This window comes from Gossypium arboreum, chromosome 3 (assembly GCF_025698485.1).
Source record: "Gossypium arboreum isolate Shixiya-1 chromosome 3, ASM2569848v2, whole genome shotgun sequence".
Lineage (NCBI taxonomy): Eukaryota > Viridiplantae > Streptophyta > Magnoliopsida > Malvales > Malvaceae > Gossypium > Gossypium arboreum.
This window is the reverse complement of record NC_069072.1, coordinates 118,823-139,404: the sequence shown is the minus strand read 5'-3', so window position 1 is coordinate 139,404 and position 20,582 is coordinate 118,823. Positions and strand designations below refer to the sequence as shown.

Genomic DNA, 20,582 nt, shown 5'->3' with positions numbered 1-20,582 from the left:
TTTATATTTATTTATCTTAAATTTATAGATATTAATTAAAGAAAATTGCATGGTCTGTCAGAGTGGGAATGCAGATAGCCCAAGTTGGCAACTATGTGAAACGGGCTTTGAGCCCCGTAGTTGGAATTTCAATGTGAACCTAACCGTAAACTGCAAAAGTGCAAAGGAAACAAGAGAAAAAAGGCAACAAAATGTCAAAAACAATACACAAACTTGATTCTCGATGGAATTATTATACCATAAGAAATGGAAACTCGGAAATTTTTTTCTTTGTTTTTCTCCTTTATGCAGTAAAGAAGCAACAAATTGTCGTCAATAGGAAATAGAAATAGAATGGATTAAGAGAAGGAACGTTATGTAACACTTTTTTGACTACAAGAAAGAAGGGTAAAAAGCACCTATATGAACAGTAAACACAAATTACACTGATGATATAAATATATATAATCCTGGGGAAAACTAAGTGAATAGAGTTACAACATCTCTGCGATATCCTCTTACCATTAAAAGCCTCTGCACATTTCCTACCAACAAATCCATATACTCCATGTAGCAGTAGGCTGGGTGGTTGATGGGAGGTGGTGGTAAGCTTACAAGCACCACTGCTGCCATTCTAGAATATCTTAATATTGTCGTATTCAGCTTCAGAGTTGTATACAGAAACTTCTCCACTTGTTGCTCATCCACAACTACAGCCTTTCCATCAGCCATCAATGGGGTTCCTTCTCTTTTTGCTGCTTCCTTTAGTTCTGCCAAGTAACTAGCTACCCGTTTCCGAGCATCATTGAATGCTTCTATTGAGTCATCTTGCTGAGATCCACCCTCTACATCCCATGACTTGATCGTTATAACAATCACTTCGGCTTGCAACCGAAGATCGTATAGGAACTTCTTCACGTCAGCCTTGAGGCACTCTGCATCTGAATCTTCCTCCGCAATGCAGAAGACCTGAATCTTACAGCTCTCAAAGCTCTCTTTCGTAAGAAGAAGTTGTGACAGAAGAAGCATGAGACCACCATCTCTTACAATCCAATACAGATCGATGCTACCGTATTGCCTTTGATACTCATTTGGCCATTCATCGAGGCCTTTGACAATGACAACTGCCTTGTTTGCTACAATACAGTCATTAATTATACCAACAAATCTGGTTGGGATTTCTTTTAAGTTCTCGCGACGCCATATTTCCGGGTACCGCACAACTACGATATTGGGCTTGAGGTTGCCAAGACCCATGGTCTGCACAATTCCACGGAAGCCTTCAGTCATATTGGTCGCTACGACTATTTCTGCAACACCTTCACAGTTCTTGTAGTTAATGTAGGTATCAAGCTGTTTGCAGGCTTCTTTGGCATCTTCAGCACATTCATGATAGTCTCCATCTAGAATGTTTACAAAAATGGACATTCCACGGCCTTTCTTCTTCATACAGTTGGCAAAATCAGCAAGTTTTGGATGGCAAGGTACATTTTCTGGCAGCTTACCCCAAGGCCGGCAGAATATGAGAGGAATGGGATACCAGTTCTTTGGATGAACTTGCTTTGCTGCAAAACAAAACAAAGGGTCCAATACAGGAAAACAAGAGGCATAGTCATGACTATATGAACAAAATAGAAGTGGAACATGCATATACACACAGATATTACAGTACCTCCCAGAGATCTAAGGCTACGAAGGGCTAGTTGAAAGTATGCACTTTTGAAACCGTCCCCCCAGTCCCCAGCTTTTCCTTTAATGCTCACATAATAATATATAAGGCTGGCAAGGGCTAGAGAAACAACAGTGAATAGCCATGAAATCAAGAACATTATCACTGCAATAAACAAAAGCAAACAGAACAGCTGTGAGAATTGGCCTCCAATTAAATACAGTGCAAAATTTGCATGCTAATATACAGGAATTTCTCAACTAAATGGGACACAATGTTAAAACCAACAATGCACTATATATAATGAAACATACCTACACAAAGTAATGCTCCAAGTAGAGACAGGAGCCAATGGTGAAATTTCCACCTAGGACGCCAACTAGGTGCATCTAAAAGATCCAAAAGGAAGCAAGACAAGTTCACACCCGAATAACATAGAAGGAAAAACATAGTTACAGTTGGTGTGATAAGATCCAGATTCCCAATAACAACACATCCCATACAGATAACCGTAGTAAAGAGTGTAGCTATGTGAGGCTCACTGGTATCTGCAACTCTGAAGCAATTGAGAACAGGAAGAATATCATCATTGGCTATTGCTGCAAGAAGGCGAGGGGCACCAGTCAAGCTTTGAAGAGCTGCACCTAAAGTTGAAAGAATAATTCCAACACGAATGAGAACTGGGAAAGGCCAAGCTATGGTAGCAGTAAGTAGCCTGCACCAAATGTAGTTTAGCATTAGAATAATATCTCTAAAACATAAATTCTTGAAAAAAGAATGAACAATGAAAACATAGCAAGCTGAATCCATGGAGAATGTTAACGTGAGACTGGAAAATTTGTACCTGTCAGTCAAAAGCTTTTCTCTGTTGGCAACAGCTCCAAAAAGGAAGACAGAAACTAAATAGAGAAGAGTAGTGACCAGTGTGGCTGACAATGTTCCAATGGGGATTGAACGCTGAGTATCTTTAAGCGAAGCTGATCGATTTGAACCTGCCATGATTCCAGTTACAGCTGGGAAAAAGAGACCGACCAATGCACTGAAGAAGCATATAAACAGAAGGATTTAGAAACTTCAGCAGAGAAAATCATCGTTTTCATCAGATTTAAGAAAAGTATGTGGATATCACATATCAAAACTTGACAGTTGGAAACAACTTTTTCCTGCTTTTTCTTGGATAATTAGAAAGGTAGAGGGAGAGATTAACTTGTTTTATTCTTTTGGACCAGCAGCATGACTACCAATTATACTTGGGATCTGTTCTCATCTAGACCTCCATTATTAAACAAGTTTTTCAATACAAGTAGGTGACTGTGCACTTATTTGAGCTATACTGCTATATCATCTTTAGGATCAACAACAGGTTGGTACAAAGAAGATTCTTTGATCATGTACAACTTCACAGCACAAGAAAATTTCACTCTAGTAACTAAAATCCTATGAACCTTGAAGATTCTTACTTGAAGTTCCAGTACACCTTTCCATCACGATCAGGGATCCCATCACTGTTAGTATTCTGATACATTGAATCCCAGTTATCCTTAAAGCTGTCCGCACTCAAGCCCGTAATTCCAGCTGTATCAAAAATAACCAAAATAACATGTTTCACAAATACATAATGACAAGAAAAACATGAACACTCAACAAGGGGGATTCAGATTGATTTTGAGCAATGGCGTATGGCTTGCACCAAGCAATATGCCACTGTTGTATTCATACTTGAGGAATCACCTCCACTGGTAATTCTCTGATATGTAAGAGAGAGTGTGTGTGTGTGAGAGAGAGAGAGAGAGGGCAAAATGATTATGAAGAAGAAACTCACTATCAGGATCATCCTTCTTCGCCATAAAAATCCCGATAAATATGCAAAGTACTGACAACAAAACAGGTATAAGGAAGACAGGGGCAACCCGATTAATCATTTTCACCCCACCAAACACAATAATGCATAGGATGACAGTCACAACAAGCCCATAAATTTGTAAGTCATGTGTACTTATAGTCTGTATTGGTTTCGATAAGGAGCCATTCACCTTTGTACTGGTTTCTGCAGTGCAAGCAGGAGGATATTAAAAATGAATTGGAACTAGATTCTTTTTAGCATAGCCTCGCAATCTTTAAAAGTAATCAATAAATTAGAAAAGGGAAAAAAAATATTATAAAGATAAAAAAAAATGTCATTTTCTGTCGATAGCAATCAATCATTACCAGTAAAAAACCCAGCAGAAGGGAGAGCTTTCAGAAATGTTTCTACAGCTCCCAACACATAACTACAACCGCAACCAAAAGAACATATAAGATACAAGTACTAGCATGAGTAGAAAATGTTGTTAAATACTTGAAATTTTATGCTATCAAGAAAGCAGAATTCATGCTGAGCAATTCCATTATATTATGTCCTTGAGCTATGCACAGAATAGTATTAAAAAAATAGAAGAAAGGACCGGAAGATACACTTACAGAGCTGCTGCAACCGCGTTGCCAAGGAAGAAACATAATCCAATGCTAACTCCAACCTCAGGACCAAGTGCTCGACCAATGAGATAATATGGACCACCACCCTAGCAGTAATTGATGAGAAAGCCGCTAAATACCGCCACATAGTTATATAAGGAAAGAATCTCAATCAAGGTAGCAACACGAATTTTACTCAAAATTAAACCATTCCCTTAAGGCATCAAAATGACTATGATATCAGAGTCACATGTCAACTGAAAACTGATCGTGAAGGATATATAATTATAAATAATGTGTACCTTCATGGCACCATTAGTAGCAATAGCACTCAATGATAATCCTGTCAAGAAAGTACACAGACCACAAAGCGATACCAACAGCAGTGAATCCGCAATGCCTCCCATGCCAATTATCCTGCATTTCTCATAAATGAACCTTAGCAACTGAAATTACAAAATCTACTTATTTTAATACATATATTACTATTCAATGATGCAAGTCATAATTGATTCCTTTTATCTTGACAGAAAGCACAATCCAATCCTTCTAAAATTGAAGGCCCATAACAAGCCTGTAATACAAATATCCAATATAGCACAACAAAGTCTTGTAAAATTCAAATTATCAAGAAGAAGCTCAGCTTCCAATTCAAAAACAGCACCAACAATTAAAAACAGTTACATTTTCATGCACATACATACTGAGATGAAAATGGAGCTGTGTAAGTTAAAATATTAACATCAGAGAAAAGGAACTTACCAAGAAAAGCGGATATAGTAGATAATCCCCAAAATACTTTGTAAGCATGGGACAAACACCCCCATCATTGTACCCATTTTGACACCAGAGGGCTGCATGATGTATGCACAGAACATGGAACGGCATGAGAAGGCAGTAAAGTACAGACTGCTATGTTTCATTAAGAAAGAGAAGGAGAAGCGAAAGAACAATATGGTTAATAGCAATTCAAAGAAAAACTGTTGCATACTTGCACATTAATAAATTTCTCAATGCTTGTCAATATTTCAACTTATTTGGACATACTTGACAGGCAGGACTAATTCAAGGAAATTATCACTTCCTTTGTTCAACATCCACATAGATTAATTTCCCAATACACCGTCAACAGAATTTCAAACATTTCGGCAAGAAAGGTTTTAGGCGCAAGTGTACCATTCATTCAATGAAGAAATAAGGAAGCACTTGTATTCCAAAGAAAGATTATGAAGTGAACTTCTAAACAGTATCTGAATCTGAGCCTCCAAGCCATGCTCTTTAAGGCTTCTCAAAAGTGGAACAACCTAAAAATCCTACCAACCTTTCAAGGTTATTCCCAAGGTAGAGTTATTCCCAACGAGACTGTTCCCGAATGAAGCTGTTCCCAAAAGTGTTCATGCAAAGAATATTATTCATTGAAACTACAGTTGGTAGAACAATTAGTAAGAAAAAACCAAACATCTACAATGATAAAAGATTGCCAAATAATGCAAGCTGGTACTAGTGTAAGTAATCATGCTAATGTAAAAACACAGCTTACCGTTGGATCCCCACCGGTGATGGAAACAACTTCATTATCTCTGGGGCTAGAAGGTGCAAGAACTTGCTCTTGTGTCATACTGAAAAAACAAGTCAAAAGCTGGTAATAATCACAAATTTAAAAAGAAAATAGAAAACAAAGCGTGAGGGAAAATTGTCCAGGCACCACAAATTATTCAGTTGTTACTCTTAGAGATATTAAATAATCAATTTACTAACATTCATCCCCTAAGTTCTAATCATTGAAGTTAAAAAAGAAGAAGAGCAAGAGTAAGCATTAATGAAAACAAAACCACGTACCTTTTGAGACCAAGAATATTGACAAGAGAATCAAAACCGAACAATTCCAACTTATGTTCCCTGTGAGGACCATTGTCTCCACCAACAACATCAGGAGTCTTTCCATCGGAATCCATTCTCCCTTGCGTTCGAGCTCTTACTTTCCTGACAATGTATTATACGCATTTACATTACACAATCATCGAATATGATAACCGAAAAAAAAAACAACCGCATGAAAAGGAGAAGGAGAGCGGAGGCCGTGGATAACCTGATAGGAGATTGGGAAGCGGTGGCAGAAGATCCAGGATCCATGGAGGCCATCTCGAGAACGGCGCGATCCTGTGCCCCGACGGGGCTGTATTTACGGTTGCCTTGTGCATTATAGCCATCGTCTTCGCCTCCTTCTAAATCATCGGTGTTCATTTTGGAATAAATTTTGTTACCAACTAAAATATCGATCTTATTCTCTTGTATTCAGATCCAAAAACGAAACGAAACGAAAAGAAATGCCAAATTAGCAAATGACGGAGAGAAGAGGGAAGGAAAGCGAGGGAAAAGAAATGGAGGCAGAGGGCAATGCATGCAGCCACAGATCATGAAATTGGATTTTATTTATTTATTTATTTATTTAATAATAACACTATGAATAAATAAATACATAAATAAATGGGAACGGAGACATTTCATAGGGTTTTTTTTTTCTTGCTGAAAATAAATAACAAAATATACGTTTACAAATTACAAATTTTCATGTTATAAAGCAAAGTTTATAAAAGAAAATACATAATCTATTATTAAGTCACGTACAATATTCACGTAAACTAGCACGCCCGTCAAACACTTATCTGTCCACTGCGGACGCTGGCTTTGCATGGCACTTTTATTCCTACAAAAAGCAGCCAATGAAATTTGAATTAATTTTTATATTATAGTTTTCATAAAGAGGATTATTAATATCCTTTGCGAAAAAAATGTTATAACTGATGTTAATCTGAGTTAAACAGTTATTTTCCTTTTACGATCAGAATTAGAGGGAGAAAGAAAAGGATTATGCGGATGAATTTCCTATATCTTCAGTCTTATTCATGTGTTGCAATTTGAGAAAGCAATTTCCTATAATCGTTGATGAATTTTTATTGTATCTTATTGCATGTGAATGAGAACAAAGGAATGTTGGGCTTTGGCACAAATTTTTATATTAAAATTAGATTTTATTTTATCTTTTTAATAAAAATTGAGTAAACTATTTTTTAGTTTAAAAATCATATTAATTTTTTGATAAAATTTTATTAATTTATACTATTAAAATTTAAGCGTGACTGATAGAATAATTTATCTATTTTAACTAGTAATCTCTATATTAAAAATTTGTCCAATTATATATACTCGGTGCTGTTTTATATTAAACCAAGTTTGAAATAAATTTAGAGTTATAAGTAAAACTCTTTGGCACAAAATTCAAAGCGGAGATATTACAGCATTCTTATTCTCCAAATGGAATGTTGAGTGCACATAGCAACGAACAGTTGATAATATATTATACTTTGCATTGTCACCGAATTGAAAAGTTGTTGGTGCATGTGCTTGTGAAACCAAAAAAAAAAAAAGTGTATAAATGGGTAGAGAATGAGAGGAAAAAGGGGTTCAAAAGTGGGGGAGAACATGAGAAAAAGCCAACTGCCTAAAGGGATTTATGAATCTCTCACAAGACAGATCACTATCATTAGTATTTAGTGTCCAAAAGAAAAGGTCTTTTTTTTAACAAAAGATAAGCTTTGCTTCTTTTTCTTTAAAAATGCCTAAAAGCTTACCTTTACTTCAGTTTAGTTTAGTTTAGAAATTAGATCCGTTTAAGATAAGATATTAACTATTTTACTTAACAAACCAGATGTTGGCAGATACTTAACGAGGAAGTAGCAGTAGAAGAAGAAGAAAAGTAAGGAGAAGGGTACAATATATGTTAAATAGTCATCAGATTGGACTGGACTGTAAATATAATGTAGAGCAGTCAGCTAGTGAGGTGGACCATTTTATTTGTTTTTGACTTTTTTGAAAAAAGTTATAAATAGTCATCATATTATTCATAGGCAAGCACTCATGGCTAGCGTGGAAAGGGCTTTGTGTTCTAGATAAAGCAGTAGCGTACCAGACACGAAGATAAAAAAGAAAGAAAAATAAAAGCTGGGTTTAATAAAAGCTGGGTTTTTATGAGGTGCTTTGTTGCTTAAGTTAAATATATATATGAATGCGTCACCTCCCTCATGGCCTTTATCTTCATTTCTCTTTGAAAGATAGTTGCTTTAAGTGGTTATTATCATAATCTTCAAGCTTTTCTTTTTTTTTTCTTTTTGCTCTCATTTCACTTTTGTTTTTAGTTTTGACGTTTGCAAACCCAGACCCAAAAAGATCATTGTTTCAGTAGTACTAATATATTGGTTCCTTTTGCTCTCCTTTTTTTTTTTTTTTTTAGTTTTCCAACAAAAAAGATAATAAAAAAAATACTTTGCTTTTTTGTCCTATTTTTGCTTCCTTTTAAATATTATTCCACCCCCTTTTTCTTTGGTCGTAAAATATTTTTCCTTATTGTTTTATTGCAGCTTTAGTTTGAGCTATTATGCCTAAGTAGATTGTTGAAGCTGGCTTCCTTCTGGTATGGTGTTATTTTTTTCGAAGTTTTGATCTTTGGTCATAAAGATAAGCATTTTGGTTGAGAATGCTAGGTGGATGATATGATGGTATACAAAGAAACCAGTTCATTATTCTTGTTTGCTAGTGTTTTTTTCTTGCCCCTTCTATGGGGGCCGTTGAAAAGTCCTTAATGAGTATTATTTTAGCCGAGGGAACTAAATCATTTGATTGAAACCATTCCTCATTGAGTATTTCTTCTGCTGCTCTTTTTTGTTCAATTTGTGGTTGTAGAGTTATATCTGTGGTCATTGAGAATTGCGAGTTTGGGTTGTAAAGAGCTTTTTCTATTGTTGTTTTAGATTAATAGAACTAGAAATTTTCTGGGAACTTACCTGCTTTTTTTTTTCTTATTTCAACATTGTAGGCAGCATTTATGGTAGAGTGAGTTTTGGTTTTGTTGTGGTGTATTTAAGTTTAGGTTAAATTAGAGAAAGCGCAAATAGATTGTGATTCTTGATTGAAAAATGGGCTGTGTTGCTTCAAGGATTGATAAGGAAGGAAGGGTACAGGCTTGTAAGGATAGAAAGAAGCTTATGAAGCAATTGGTGGGATATAGAGGAGAATTTGCTGATGCACAGTTGGCTTATCTGAGGGCATTGAAGAACACTGGTGTAACTCTTAAGCAGTTTACTGAGTCAGACTCATTGGAACTTGAAAATACCTCATATGCTCTTAGATTGCCTCCCTCTCCTCCTTCCCCCTTGCCTCCTTCTCCTCCACCGCCACCTTCTTTTAGCCCTGAGTCAAGGAAAGCCGGTGGTGACAATGGTAAAGGAGAAGTTGACCAAGAAGATAGCATGGAGATTAACCAGGATGATTGTTCTACCCTGCCGGCTCGTAGTACAAGCTCGCCATGGAACGATTGGGGTCTTTTTGAGTCTACTTCACCTCCCTATCATCCAAAACAGTCTGAAATCGTAGAATCAGTTGAGGATGAAGGTCAGGGAGAGGAGATTGGTGAAAACACTAACATAAGTACTCTCCCTGAGAAGTCTCAGCCTGGGGAAATTATTGACGATAACTCATCATCGACGAGCTTGAATGATAAAGCTTCTAGCGATGTGACCATGGTGGTATGGAAGAAAAATAAGAGCTTGGAGGAAATCGTAAAGGAGTTAGATGATTACTTTTTGGAAGCATCAGCTGGTGGGAAAGCAATAGCTGTTTTTACAGACAAAAATATAGGGGACAATTCTCATCCATCGAAACTCAAAGAAAACAAAAGTAAGCAAAGCTTTTCACAATTTATTACTAGATGATGCAATTGCAAGCACATTAGTTCAGGCCTGACAGTAAATTTCATTGAATTGTTTGATCTTATACTTGAGCATCAAATATCCTGCATTCTGCCTGATACTCCAAACATGTCCGTACTACAGGGAAGAGTAGCAATTCTGCAAAGGTTTTTAGTGCATTGTCGTGGAGTTGGTCTTCTAAGTCTCTCCAGTTTGCAAGAGATGCTGTTCAATGTGGATCTAATGAACCGTGCAAGCCTGGAGCTCATTGCAGTACTCTTGACAAGCTATATGCTGCAGAGCAGAAGCTTTATAAGGAAGTGAAGGTAAGAGTGATACTTAGCCTGGTTGTTCCATTATGTATTTATTGCGTATGCATTTTTTATGGTAGCTTCAGAATTTTGTCAATGTCTACACCGGTTGTGTGTGTGTGATGACTATTTTATGATTAGTCTTTGCCTCAGTTTATATTTCCATTTCTGGTTCTGTATAAGTCCATTTGTTCTCATGGATAAAACTTTTGTAGGAGGAAGAAACCACCAAATTGGAGCGTGAAAGGAAATTGATGTTGCTGCAAAAGCAAGACGAAAACCATGACCGGAGCAAGACAGAGAAGATCCAATCAAGCGTTGAGAATCTGGAGAATGTCCTAAGACACCTGCAAAATTCAATAAGCACGTCCTGTTCGTCTATATTGGAGATCATCGATGAGGAACTTTACCCCCAGCTGGAGACATTAATATCCGGGTAAATTTTGGTCACATTGCTACATTATCAACATGGGAGGATTGAATCATGGGTTATATAGGATAGAATTTACTCAAATTGTCTAATCTTCTTTATTACAGGCTGATGGAGATGTGGAAAATGATGTACAAATGTCATCGAGTTCAGCACCTTATTTCACAGCAGTTGAATCATGTGACTGATATAAGCATTGACCTGACCACCGACTCCCATCGTCAAGCTACAGATCAGCTTGAAACTGAGGTTTCTTTCTGGTATTACAGCTTCTGTAAGCTCATGAAATCTCAGCAAGAGTATGTCGGAACACTCTGCAAATGGATCCAACTTACTGATTGCCTTGTGGATGACAACCACCAGAGTCGTCGTGCATCTGCAGTTCGTAAGCTCTGTGGAGAATGGCAGCGCAGTTTTGAAAAATTACCTGATAAAGTAAATCTATATAACTATTAGGGATAGCACATGCAGTCTTCTATGCTACTATTTTGATGTCTTACTAATCCACTGTGGTTGCAGGCAGCTTCAGAGGCAATTCAGAGTTTTTTGTTAGCCATCCGAGCGATAATCCAACATCAGGCAGCAGAACACAGCCAGCAAAGGAAATCTGATAAGCTTCAGGAAAGGTTGCAGAAGGAGTTGACGTCACTGAGTGAGTTAAAGAAAAAGGTTGAGGGAAGTGTAGCGGCCGATCTGAGCCCCAAGCATCCTTTATCGTTGAAGTGCGCCAAAATCGAAGCCTTGGAAAAGCGAGTTGACATGGAGAAGGGCAAACATCTCAACTTAGTCCAAGTAAACAAGACCATGACTTTAAACAATCTAAAAACTAGCCTGCCTTGTGCATTTCAGGCTTTAATGAAGTTCTCGAAAGCTTCTGTTCAGATCTTTGAGGCCATCCATGGCCATGCTCAGCCAGAAATCCCTCGTAATGAGGTATCAGAGAACTCAGCAAACTAAATTTGACTGAACTGTGAAATTTGTATGAAATGACTCTTTATTTTTGCCGGAAACTGTCAAACACTTGATATCTAAGCTGTAAAGGAAACAAAGACTACAAGGTTTTTCGTTGCATATATATAGATGCACATTTAATTGATGAAGTTTTAGTGGATATATAAATTTCAGCATGCAACGTCACCGATAGCACTGCAACTATAACCCGAAAAAAGTGAAGGAAAACTCCCATGTTATTATAAACACCTTGATTTCTAAGAATTCAATCCTACCACCCATCACAAACCAAAACCTCATTTGTAAATGCTACTACATATAATACGAAATGTTATATAAACACCAAGACAAAACGCGAGAATAAAATTATAATCCATACATATACATACCATCCGTCCAGTCCATGACAATACCGACCGTCCAAACAAAGAATAACAAAATGTTAAATATAGCAGCAAAAGTAAACATAAAAAAACGCATCATCGACTCAATGCAACCTCGTCAGTTCCTCCACTCTCTTGGACAGCTCCTCCACAGAAACTCCCATTCCTTTAGAAACTTCCTCCATTTTCCCACGGCTCAGATCAAGGAATGATTCGATCAAGTCTCCGTCCAAAAAGTTTTTGGCTTCTGCAGTTCTCTTCTCATTGTTGAATGACCTCCATTGTTCATGGCTCAACCCTCCCACGCCCTTTATCACCTTCCTTAAGTTCGATTGCAGCTTCTCCAGAAACACATACTGATCATGCGGAAGTGAAGCAATCACGCCAATTGCACCATTGACTGTGCCAAAAATAACGGTTTGAATCTGGCCCACTTCCGAATCTGGCAACCGCATCACAAGGGAACCATGACGGAACCTATTCACAAATTCCCCAAGGTGATACTCACCAATCACCTCAAGACGGCCCCGTTCCTCATCAGTGGCACCTTCACTGTTCTTCCGAACAGTGAACAGATTGAAGTTGTTTTCAGCACCTAAATAAGTATCATCATCAAGAATTTCAACTGCCGACATCCAGTTTGCATTGTAGTCACGGGCTCGTTCCTCTATCGCACCTTCCTCATGCTGCAATAAAAAGAGATAACCTTGAACCAATTAGCAAGAAGAGAAGTAGCTACATAGAAAACAAGCGCAGTTTGGAATCAAAATCACTGGCTATGAAACCAAGATATGCCCTCAAACAACAATAATATGTATGATAGGATTTAAATATGCAAGTGAAGCTTAACTTCGTGTTTCAGAATGCAGATAACTTACCTTGTAGATTAACAATGAAATTGATTTCATCAAATCACCAACAACAATAAAATCCCCACGAGTTTTCACGTAGAGAGCAAGTATGTGGCCATGATGTCCACATTCAGTTTGTATTTCACGGGAGCCATCCTCTCGAAGCATCCACTTATATAGTTGAATTTTTTGATTAATAGCAGCTAGGAGTTTGCCATTGAAAGCATTTAAAGAGTAAACGGCTCCCTTAGTTTCCTTTTCAGCAATAAGCTGTAACTTCCCATCTTCAACAATAAAAACCAGTATACGGCCCTGGGAAGAAAGCGAAAATTGGAATTTAGAAAGTTCTTATATGAAGGCTTTCAATTGATTAAAAAATATATATATATAGAAAGAAATGGCACCTTAGTGGGCTCATTTTCTTCTGGCAAAACATATGCAGTCCCAACACAGTAATATACATTAGTGTCATCTGAGAATGAACAGCTAAGAATGGAGCAACCATACTCAAAAGTATCAAGAGGGTAAGTCGAGATACATTCCAAGGTTTGATCATCTAACAGGCGAATAAAATGCATTTCAGATTCGTCAGCACTAGACTGGTTTTTCAAACAACATATTGCGAAGGTCCGAGACTGTTCTTGATGGCAGATGCGACGTGCATGCTCCCCAAGTGGGATAGTGCGGATATGAAGCTTCTGAATATCATCAATCGTGCCTATAGTAAGTTCACCTTCTTTTGCAATTGCGAGGCTGGCAAAAAGAAACAGTAATGAGAACTCTTAACCCAAGTATATATTTAAGTTAGAAAGCAAAAACCAAATAGGCACTTCTATAACAAAACAATGGAATCTAATGCAAGGAGGTTCACTCAGACAGGAATTAATATTAATATGTCAATGAATTGCAGAATCAGAAAATAATGCATATGAATATATGATCTATAAATAAGGCCCCGAACATGATCAGAGATAAATTTACCTCATTACTAGAAGTGATTGAGAAAATCAAGCAATGTCATTTTACCCACTTCTCAGCATCAAAATTTCAGATTAATGGAATATTTTAGCCTGTTAGCCTTTTTAATATGCACTGAAGCAAAACAAAATTTTGCATGCAAGTTTGGACCTTGAGAATTACAGGTTAAATGACTTGTCTAGGAATAAACAACTTTATATAAACCAATACGAGGAGTGAGAAATATTTTCCTTTCAAGTTAGAAAACAGTTCTCAGTAAAGGAATAGGGGGAGCAAACCTGTCTGGAAAAGCAGCAGAGTTAAAAGGGCACATGTGACCGACTTCCTTCAAATTGACATTGCTATAGAGTAACTTCTTGTTACTACTATAAATGACAGTTGGCCTATCTGAAGAGGCAAATACATGGGTGGTATTCTTGGAGGAGAAAGTACGAAGCGTTATGGGTTGAGTCCCAAGAGAAACCTTTTTTCTATCTGTTAATTCACCATTAGTCATGTTCACTTGAAAATTCAAGAGATGACCGTCACCAAGGGCGCATAACAAGTAAGAGGTCTGCAAAAGGGACAAACAAACAGAACTTCACGCATAGGTATAGGAAAACAGTAACACAAGAAAGCTAAATGACAAATAGCATGGCTCTACAAGCTCAAAAGTCTTAATGGCAGTGCTCTTAGGGATCAGTTTGAGATAATTAATGTATTCCTTGCAGCTAGGCAAATATCATAAAACTTGGCAATATCACACATCAAAAGAGATGCAAAATATGTCAACATGATAAGATTCAAGCAGAAGAAGTAGCAAGTAAACTCGTACCCCTTCAAAAGAGCAAAGAAGAACAGATCTAGGAATAATCTCTCCTCCCAATTGCTCCTTTGTGATGAGATTCAGTTCAGGGAGCGAAAATATCCTCACACTTATATCCGTCCACATTCCAACAGCAGCCAGATGACTGTAGTTAGAGTTCTCACCAATTGGATTAATGTCAAGACATGAGATTTCATACTCCAACTGAGCATGTTTGACTTCTGTTAATGTGCCATCACCAATTTCCAAATAAACCAAATGGCCCCCTCCTGTTGCTAGTAAAACCTGTAATACAAACAATTCAAAGACTTACACAAGAAGTACCTTTTACAAGAGGTTTTTGTTAAGGGTATCAAGGCAAGAGAAGACTTACATCAAGCCTAATACTTCCATTGCAAAAACCAGCTCAATAAAGGACAATAATTTATCATTACAAAATCGTTTCCACACCTACATACTAACTAGAAACCCAGTCACAAAATTTTATAAAGAGATTGGAAAAAGGTACCTGGGTAGCATTGGCAGTGGCAACATTGACCGAATACCCAGATGGAGCATGCCATTCATTGCGTAGCTCTCTAGATGTTGAACTCACAAGCCTTACAGAGCTAGACGTAACCTGCCACGGTACACATCAGCTGAAATGAAGGACATATAATATGCATTTGTCAAAAACATGCTGCCTGCTCGTCCTCTAAATCAACTGGACAAATTATATAACCCAGTGATCATCCCATAAAACAGTATTTAAAGAACAGTTAAAACTAAAATAAAAGGGTAGATTATATAGATGCTAATATAGAACTCAAAAAGAACTCTCACCTGTACAAGCTGATTGTAAACAGCATCATGGCAGAACAAAGTCTGCACTTGAGAATTAAATCCCTCAATCTCTGTTTCTTCCAACTCATCCTCAAGATTCATTGCCAAAATGCGTGTCTCGCTGATAAAACTAACAACCAGAAAGGTGTCAAATGGATCATCTGTTGAGGATCTCAATGACCACATTCCTTTGATACCTTGAAGTTCTACTGATGCCTAACATATGCATAAATATAACATGTGACTTATGTGGATATAAAATGGTAAACTGTGAAGAAATTTCATAACACAAGAGAGACCTGTTCATTAATTCCTATTCCATTCCGAACTACACGAAGAGAACCATCTTTGTAAGCTCCAGAGCAAGTAACAACTTGACCCTGCCCTTGTCTCTCAAGGTCGACCACACAAAAGTCAACAATAGGCCCCAGATTGACAAACCTTTCCAAAACTTCCACATAAGAACCTTTTGCATCAGGTTGTAGATTTAGCTTTATCAGCTGCGTTGGTACGATAACAGAATGAAGACACATTATGACATAGTATTATAATGATATCAAGCTAAAAAGCATGAGTCAAGCAGCCTTGTCACTAAATATTTAAAAGCAAGTAAACTTCACTTACATCTGAATCATACCAAGCAGGTGCAGCGTAAAAGTAGCCAACATTGCAAAAACATCCTTAGGGCCATTGGAAGTGTTCCTTGATTGAAAGGAACCACTACTGGCATGGATGAGAAAAAATAGAAGAGTAGATTTAAAAGAGAGTGAAGGGTTTTCTCTCTCTATTTTGTTCAGGAGTTTTCTTAAAGGAGGAGCAGACGACATGTAGTTAAACATGAGTCATAACCCCGTAAATACCTCAAGTTTGTAATTTCCTCAAATACTTGAAATTTTAGAGTAGAGCCTCCATGTAATGATCAACTTGTTATCTCTTCCCTCAAAAATTATTTTAGTAATATTTCACAATAAGATTATAGTTAAATAGCAAATAATGAATAAATTAGATTGGTCTGCCATACCTGTGAATCACCATAACTTGAACCAATAAAGACAACTGCGTTATCAAGATAAGATATTGTAGATGCAATAGATGTTTCTCCCAAGAGTTCGATCTTGAGTCCAGTGACCCTGCAAGATGCACATGAATAACATAATCTTCGGAGGGTCCCAATAATGCACACTGCCACGAACCCAAACCTAGCTTTGATATAGCTTTTTAATAAAAAATTTTCCTAATGTTCAACAGTAGGCATTTGAAAAAGAACAACGGAAGTTCACTCACTTCTCTTTCTCATGGGTTATGACAAGCAGGTGAAGAAGGCCAGCATGATCGCCAAGCAAATACCTCGATCCATCAGCATCAACTCTTCCATAGGCTTTTGTAATTGACTAGAAGTACACATGAATGTCAGGAAGAAAGTGTCAAATCTACAAGTCCAAACCGCCGAAGATCCTTAGAGAAATGGTAAAAGTTTAACAGTAACTTGATAAGTGACTTACAGGTCTGATTGGAATTGCTTTGAATGCATTGGCACTGCAATAGACAATTGTCTCTTCCCCAACAATAAGGACACCACAGAGAGGTGGGGGTACAGGTATGAGCAAATCGGCTCCGTTGTCAAGATTGTTTTGGGCCCATGGTCCCTCAACAAAGTCCTTCTCCTTTAAAGCCACCTCATATGTTTTAACATGGCGCGCATCTTTATTATCCTGTGGGTAAGAACACACACAAAAAAAGGCAACAAACAACCATATTAGTGCGTCTGTTGTTTACACTAAAATACATTACATGAAATAAATGTAAGATAACCATTACCAACAAATACAGCTAGATAAAATGACACTATCCTACTGACTGGAGCTTTCACATGCCAGAAACCAAACCAAATTTTCCCAAATGTAAAGTTCAAGCAGCTTTTATGACTATCTCCTTTTAGGATTTGAGGTAAGGTTAGATTACTCCCATGTATTTGCTCATGGCAATACCGACAAAGTTTAATGTTTTAGCCTAAACATACAAAATACAATCAAGAGATAGAAATACCACAAGTACAGAATAAACGCATGCATTAGAAAGAAAATTGAGACCTGGTATAGAACTACAATTGTAGGCTTTGAGCAACCATAGAGAAACTTGATATCCAATACTTGAAGTTCCTCAAGCCTGAAAAAAACTAGCCACTATAAGAACGTAATAACAAGGATGCATTAAAGCAATATCTGATGCTCATTTAATTAAACATGACCTTGTTTTGATTAGTTAAAATATTTATTGAAATCGTCAAAAGGGGAGATACAAAAAAATAATAAAATCAGATCTATACTAAAACATAGGCCGCAACCAAACCTAATTTGAACTACTTTGATAACTAATCTCTGAGAAAGAGTTCATTGCAACAAATATGAAGCAGTACATAGGAAAATTAAATTTCAAGTGGTAACAGAGACATGGTTCATTCAGCATCTTTTATTCACTCTTGGTTAGGATCATAACCAATGTCGTCACTCAAAAAGAACAATCTAATGATCAGAATGGCAGGAGGAAAGAAAAAGAAAAGAATATGAAGAAGAATACCTTATATTAAATGCTTCTTTAAGTTGCCCTTTGTTATCAAAAGGAATAACCTAAGGGAACAACAAAACATGATGTAAAACCATTTTCAGGAATGAGAATGGTACACAGCAAAATATATATGTTTGGAATTTGCTGCATCAAGTGTGCATACCTTAAACAACCCATCATATAGATGAAGCCCAATTAACCTACAATCAGGATCAATTATGCCAATCTGCATAAAATTGAAAGAAAGAAAAGGAATCAATGACATTTTTCCCAATGTAAAACAAGTTAAAGAACTTCGCATTGTTCAAAAAAGTTTTTACCCACAGAAGAAATCGGTTCAAATGCACAACAATTACCTGTCCATTGTCTGTTGGTCGACCAATACGATCTGAAACATCCCCCATAGCTCTGCAGGCAAGAGCATATGGTCTTAGCTCCAAGAATTTTGCTCAAATAAAATCAGAAACACAACCCATAATGTATAGCCATCATCATGGCCCAAATTGAATCAACAAAAGAACACTTAGACGAGAATGTGAACAAACGAACAAGCACAAAATACAATCCATGCAACAAAAGTATAGGAAACTGTTTTACTCCAACATGTGGTTCTCATTTTACACAGAGATATTAGTTTAACAAGAATCACATAGGAGGACGGGATAAAGCTTCCCACTGCTTCAAACCTATGTTACTCGGACTCGGGTGTGAGTGTCGAACAGGTATGTACCCAAAACAGGTATGGTTAGTTTTTTTCTAAGCATTTCCATGTATTTGAAGGATCCCTGAAAGTCATATCCCCATATCCTTGTGTCGGACACGAGTACTTCATCAAAAATGGAAAGTCCAGGCAACGTAGCTTCAAACATAATGCAAAGGAGACTTCTCTCTAACTTCATCAAACAGATGTGATGCAGTTTGCAAATGCCAGAAAAAAGTGAAATTGTGCCGAAACTCAGGGGGGAGTAGCTTGTGAAAATCTTACAAAAGATAATAACATCTAAGAAGAGGCAGATAATACTATATAAAAATTTAAAACTCATCAAACTAATAGAAAACAGTAATTAAAAGAAAATCTCAAGGAGGAGAATAGCCTCTAGCAATAAACAGATATTACAGGAGAAAACATCATAAGTGATCACACAAACAAAGTATGCAAGAGTCAAGCCTAACAAGCTGAAGCATGAGCTGCATATGAAAACAGTAAGTAAAAAAAGATATATTTTCATTTAGACCTTGTAATAAGCTCTGATGTCTCGGAATCCCATTGAAGGACACAAAATTTGTATCTTTCTGTTGCAATAAACAGAAAATCCTGTGCTTCACCCTGAACCAAAAATGCATAACATATATTAAATCGCAGGTAATCAAATCGCAGCGAAAAAATGTTAATAGTCATAAACATATTTTTACTCACATGTGGACGGAAAAGTTCAAGAGTCGCAATTCTCCCGTATATTGGCACGTCCAACATAGGCTGTTACGAATGAAATTAATCAATTTCTTTAAACAGAAAATTAAAATAAAGAAAAACAATTTCTAAACTTAAAAGAGGAAAAAAATAGAAAAAGCTTAATCATATTCACATTATATTTCATATTTCAACCACCAAAAAAACACCAGAAATTAAGATAGAGACCTGTAATCCTTGAGCAGTAAGCAAATGAATTTCAATACGAGTACATTTCCTGCAATTAGAAAGTAATCAGAGTAAAAAAGATTAAACCCCTCATCATTAATCAATCAATAAAACAAGAAAAAGAATTCGTTCCACACCATTAAAGACCTAGCTCTTATATTGTCGGAAAACAACAAAGTCGAAAGAACAAAATCTAAAGTTCAAAAATAGGGTAAGGAAACAGAAATTGAAGCAAAAAAAAAAAAAGGACGTACGCAACGATGAGATTGAGCTCCTGAGGGCTGGTGAAGTTGCCGACGCAGGAGTGGGTGACGTTGGTAGGTTTGTGTGCGGTTACGACGTAGTTCCACGTACTCATTTTTTTACCTTCAGATCTCTGCCTTTAGGCGAAGCCCTAAGAAGAGTAAGAGTATAGCAGCAGTTTTTTTCTTTTTTTGAGAGTGTGGTTCTTTCTTTTATTTCCCTAATGGAGGTGTTGCGAAGCGAAGCTTAAGCTTAGCGATTCTTCTTTCAGGTTCTGGTGCGGAGGGCTCGCTGCTTCTGGTGTTAATGTTGGAGCTTAATGGTTTAGGGGCTCCATGTAAAGGATAGTTAGTAGGGCCACTTTAGACGCAAAGCCCCAAGGCCCATAACAGAATTTAAACAAAAAACATTTAGTATTAAAAGTGGGTTTAAGTAAAATTATTAACCCCATTTAAGATATTATCGAATTTTAATATTTAAAGTTAGAATTCAATCACCTCTATTTTCAAATTTATCATTTTTAAATTCTATATATTATAGTATAATTTAACTATTAAGCCTTATATATATATATTTAAAAATTTATCAAGAATATATAATGGTCATAAAGAAATATACTTAAATTTTAAATAATTTTTTAATTTTTTAAAATAATATAATTTATCTTATATAAATTTTTGTTATTCATTTACAAATATAAGCATTTTTGGTAAAATTTAAAATTCAATTTTTTGAATTAAACTCAAGCAACTATGCAT

General features: G+C 36.7%; 3 protein-coding genes across 8 annotated transcripts; 1 reads left to right on the top strand and 2 right to left on the bottom strand.

Annotated features, from left to right (window-relative positions):
• Positions 1 to 306: 306 nt before the first annotated feature.
• LOC108475587 (cation-chloride cotransporter 1-like) lies at positions 307 to 6,820 on the bottom strand. Of its 2 annotated transcripts, XM_017777569.2 has the most exons (14): positions 6,731 to 6,820; positions 6,192 to 6,390; positions 5,942 to 6,085; positions 5,643 to 5,721; positions 4,865 to 4,956; positions 4,405 to 4,519; positions 4,109 to 4,209; positions 3,857 to 3,918; positions 3,471 to 3,695; positions 3,109 to 3,223; positions 2,493 to 2,687; positions 1,963 to 2,363; positions 1,652 to 1,813; positions 307 to 1,544 (listed from the first exon to the last, which is right to left on the bottom strand). In XM_017777569.2, exons 2-14 carry the CDS (start codon positions 6,344 to 6,346, stop codon positions 460 to 462), a joined length of 2,931 nt encoding a protein of 976 aa, XP_017633058.1. In that variant the 5' UTR covers positions 6,347 to 6,390; positions 6,731 to 6,820; the 3' UTR covers positions 307 to 459. The 2 variants fall into 2 exon arrangements, with proteins under 2 accessions (XP_017633058.1, XP_052882123.1); XM_053026163.1 differs by lacking the exons at positions 3,471 to 3,695; positions 6,731 to 6,820 and having other exon boundaries at positions 6,192 to 6,520.
• Positions 6,821 to 7,674: 854 nt separating this feature from the next.
• On the top strand, positions 7,675 to 12,247 carry LOC108475902 (protein ALTERED PHOSPHATE STARVATION RESPONSE 1-like). 5 transcript variants are annotated; one of them, XM_017777879.2, is made up of 7 exons: positions 7,675 to 8,135; positions 8,521 to 8,573; positions 8,976 to 9,835; positions 9,991 to 10,172; positions 10,373 to 10,593; positions 10,695 to 11,022; positions 11,107 to 12,247. In XM_017777879.2, exons 3-7 carry the CDS (start codon positions 9,076 to 9,078, stop codon positions 11,542 to 11,544), a joined length of 1,929 nt encoding a protein of 642 aa, XP_017633368.1. In that variant the 5' UTR covers positions 7,675 to 8,135; positions 8,521 to 8,573; positions 8,976 to 9,075; the 3' UTR covers positions 11,545 to 12,247. The 5 variants fall into 5 exon arrangements, with proteins under 5 accessions (XP_017633368.1, XP_017633369.1, XP_052881278.1 ...); XM_053025317.1 differs by having other exon boundaries at positions 8,100 to 8,230; XM_017777880.2 differs by lacking the exon at positions 8,521 to 8,573.
• On the bottom strand, positions 11,838 to 20,193 carry LOC108475900 (DNA damage-binding protein 1a). The gene is made up of 19 exons (XM_017777878.2): positions 19,836 to 20,193; positions 19,582 to 19,630; positions 19,360 to 19,419; positions 19,178 to 19,269; positions 18,299 to 18,350; positions 18,106 to 18,168; positions 17,955 to 18,004; positions 17,468 to 17,543; positions 16,880 to 17,089; positions 16,662 to 16,768; positions 16,399 to 16,507; positions 15,677 to 15,877; positions 15,378 to 15,593; positions 15,064 to 15,174; positions 14,565 to 14,840; positions 14,029 to 14,303; positions 13,177 to 13,525; positions 12,800 to 13,084; positions 11,838 to 12,607 (listed from the first exon to the last, which is right to left on the bottom strand). Exons 1-19 carry the CDS (start codon positions 19,937 to 19,939, stop codon positions 12,026 to 12,028), a joined length of 3,267 nt encoding a protein of 1,088 aa, XP_017633367.1. The 5' UTR covers positions 19,940 to 20,193; the 3' UTR covers positions 11,838 to 12,025.
• Positions 20,194 to 20,582: the final 389 nt, after the last annotated feature.

Excerpts from the sequence above, each read along its gene's own strand:
- LOC108475587 (XM_017777569.2), bottom strand. The coding sequence starts at position 6,346 with ATGAACACCGATGATTTAGAAGGAGGCGAAGACGATGGCTATAATGCA. Across the intron at positions 3,919-4,108 it reads AACGCGGTTGCAGCAGCTCT|TTATGTGTTGGGAGCTGTAG; the intron begins GTAAGTGTATCT and ends TTGCGGTTGTAG. Across the intron at positions 1,545-1,651 it reads TAGCCTTAGATCTCTGGGAG|CAAAGCAAGTTCATCCAAAG; the intron begins GTACTGTAATAT and ends TTTGTTTTGCAG.
- LOC108475902 (XM_017777880.2), top strand. The coding sequence starts at position 9,076 with ATGGGCTGTGTTGCTTCAAGGATTGATAAGGAAGGAAGGGTACAGGCT. Across the intron at positions 9,836-9,990 it reads GAAACTCAAAGAAAACAAAA|GGAAGAGTAGCAATTCTGCA; the intron begins GTAAGCAAAGCT and ends TCCGTACTACAG. Across the intron at positions 10,173-10,372 it reads AGCTTTATAAGGAAGTGAAG|GAGGAAGAAACCACCAAATT; the intron begins GTAAGAGTGATA and ends AAACTTTTGTAG.
- LOC108475900 (XM_017777878.2), bottom strand. The coding sequence starts at position 19,939 with ATGAGTACGTGGAACTACGTCGTAACCGCACACAAACCTACCAACGTC. Across the intron at positions 16,769-16,879 it reads AAGCAATTCCAATCAGACCT|TCAATTACAAAAGCCTATGG; the intron begins GTAAGTCACTTA and ends GTGTACTTCTAG. Across the intron at positions 12,608-12,799 it reads TTTCATTGTTAATCTACAAG|CATGAGGAAGGTGCGATAGA; the intron begins GTAAGTTATCTG and ends TTTTTATTGCAG.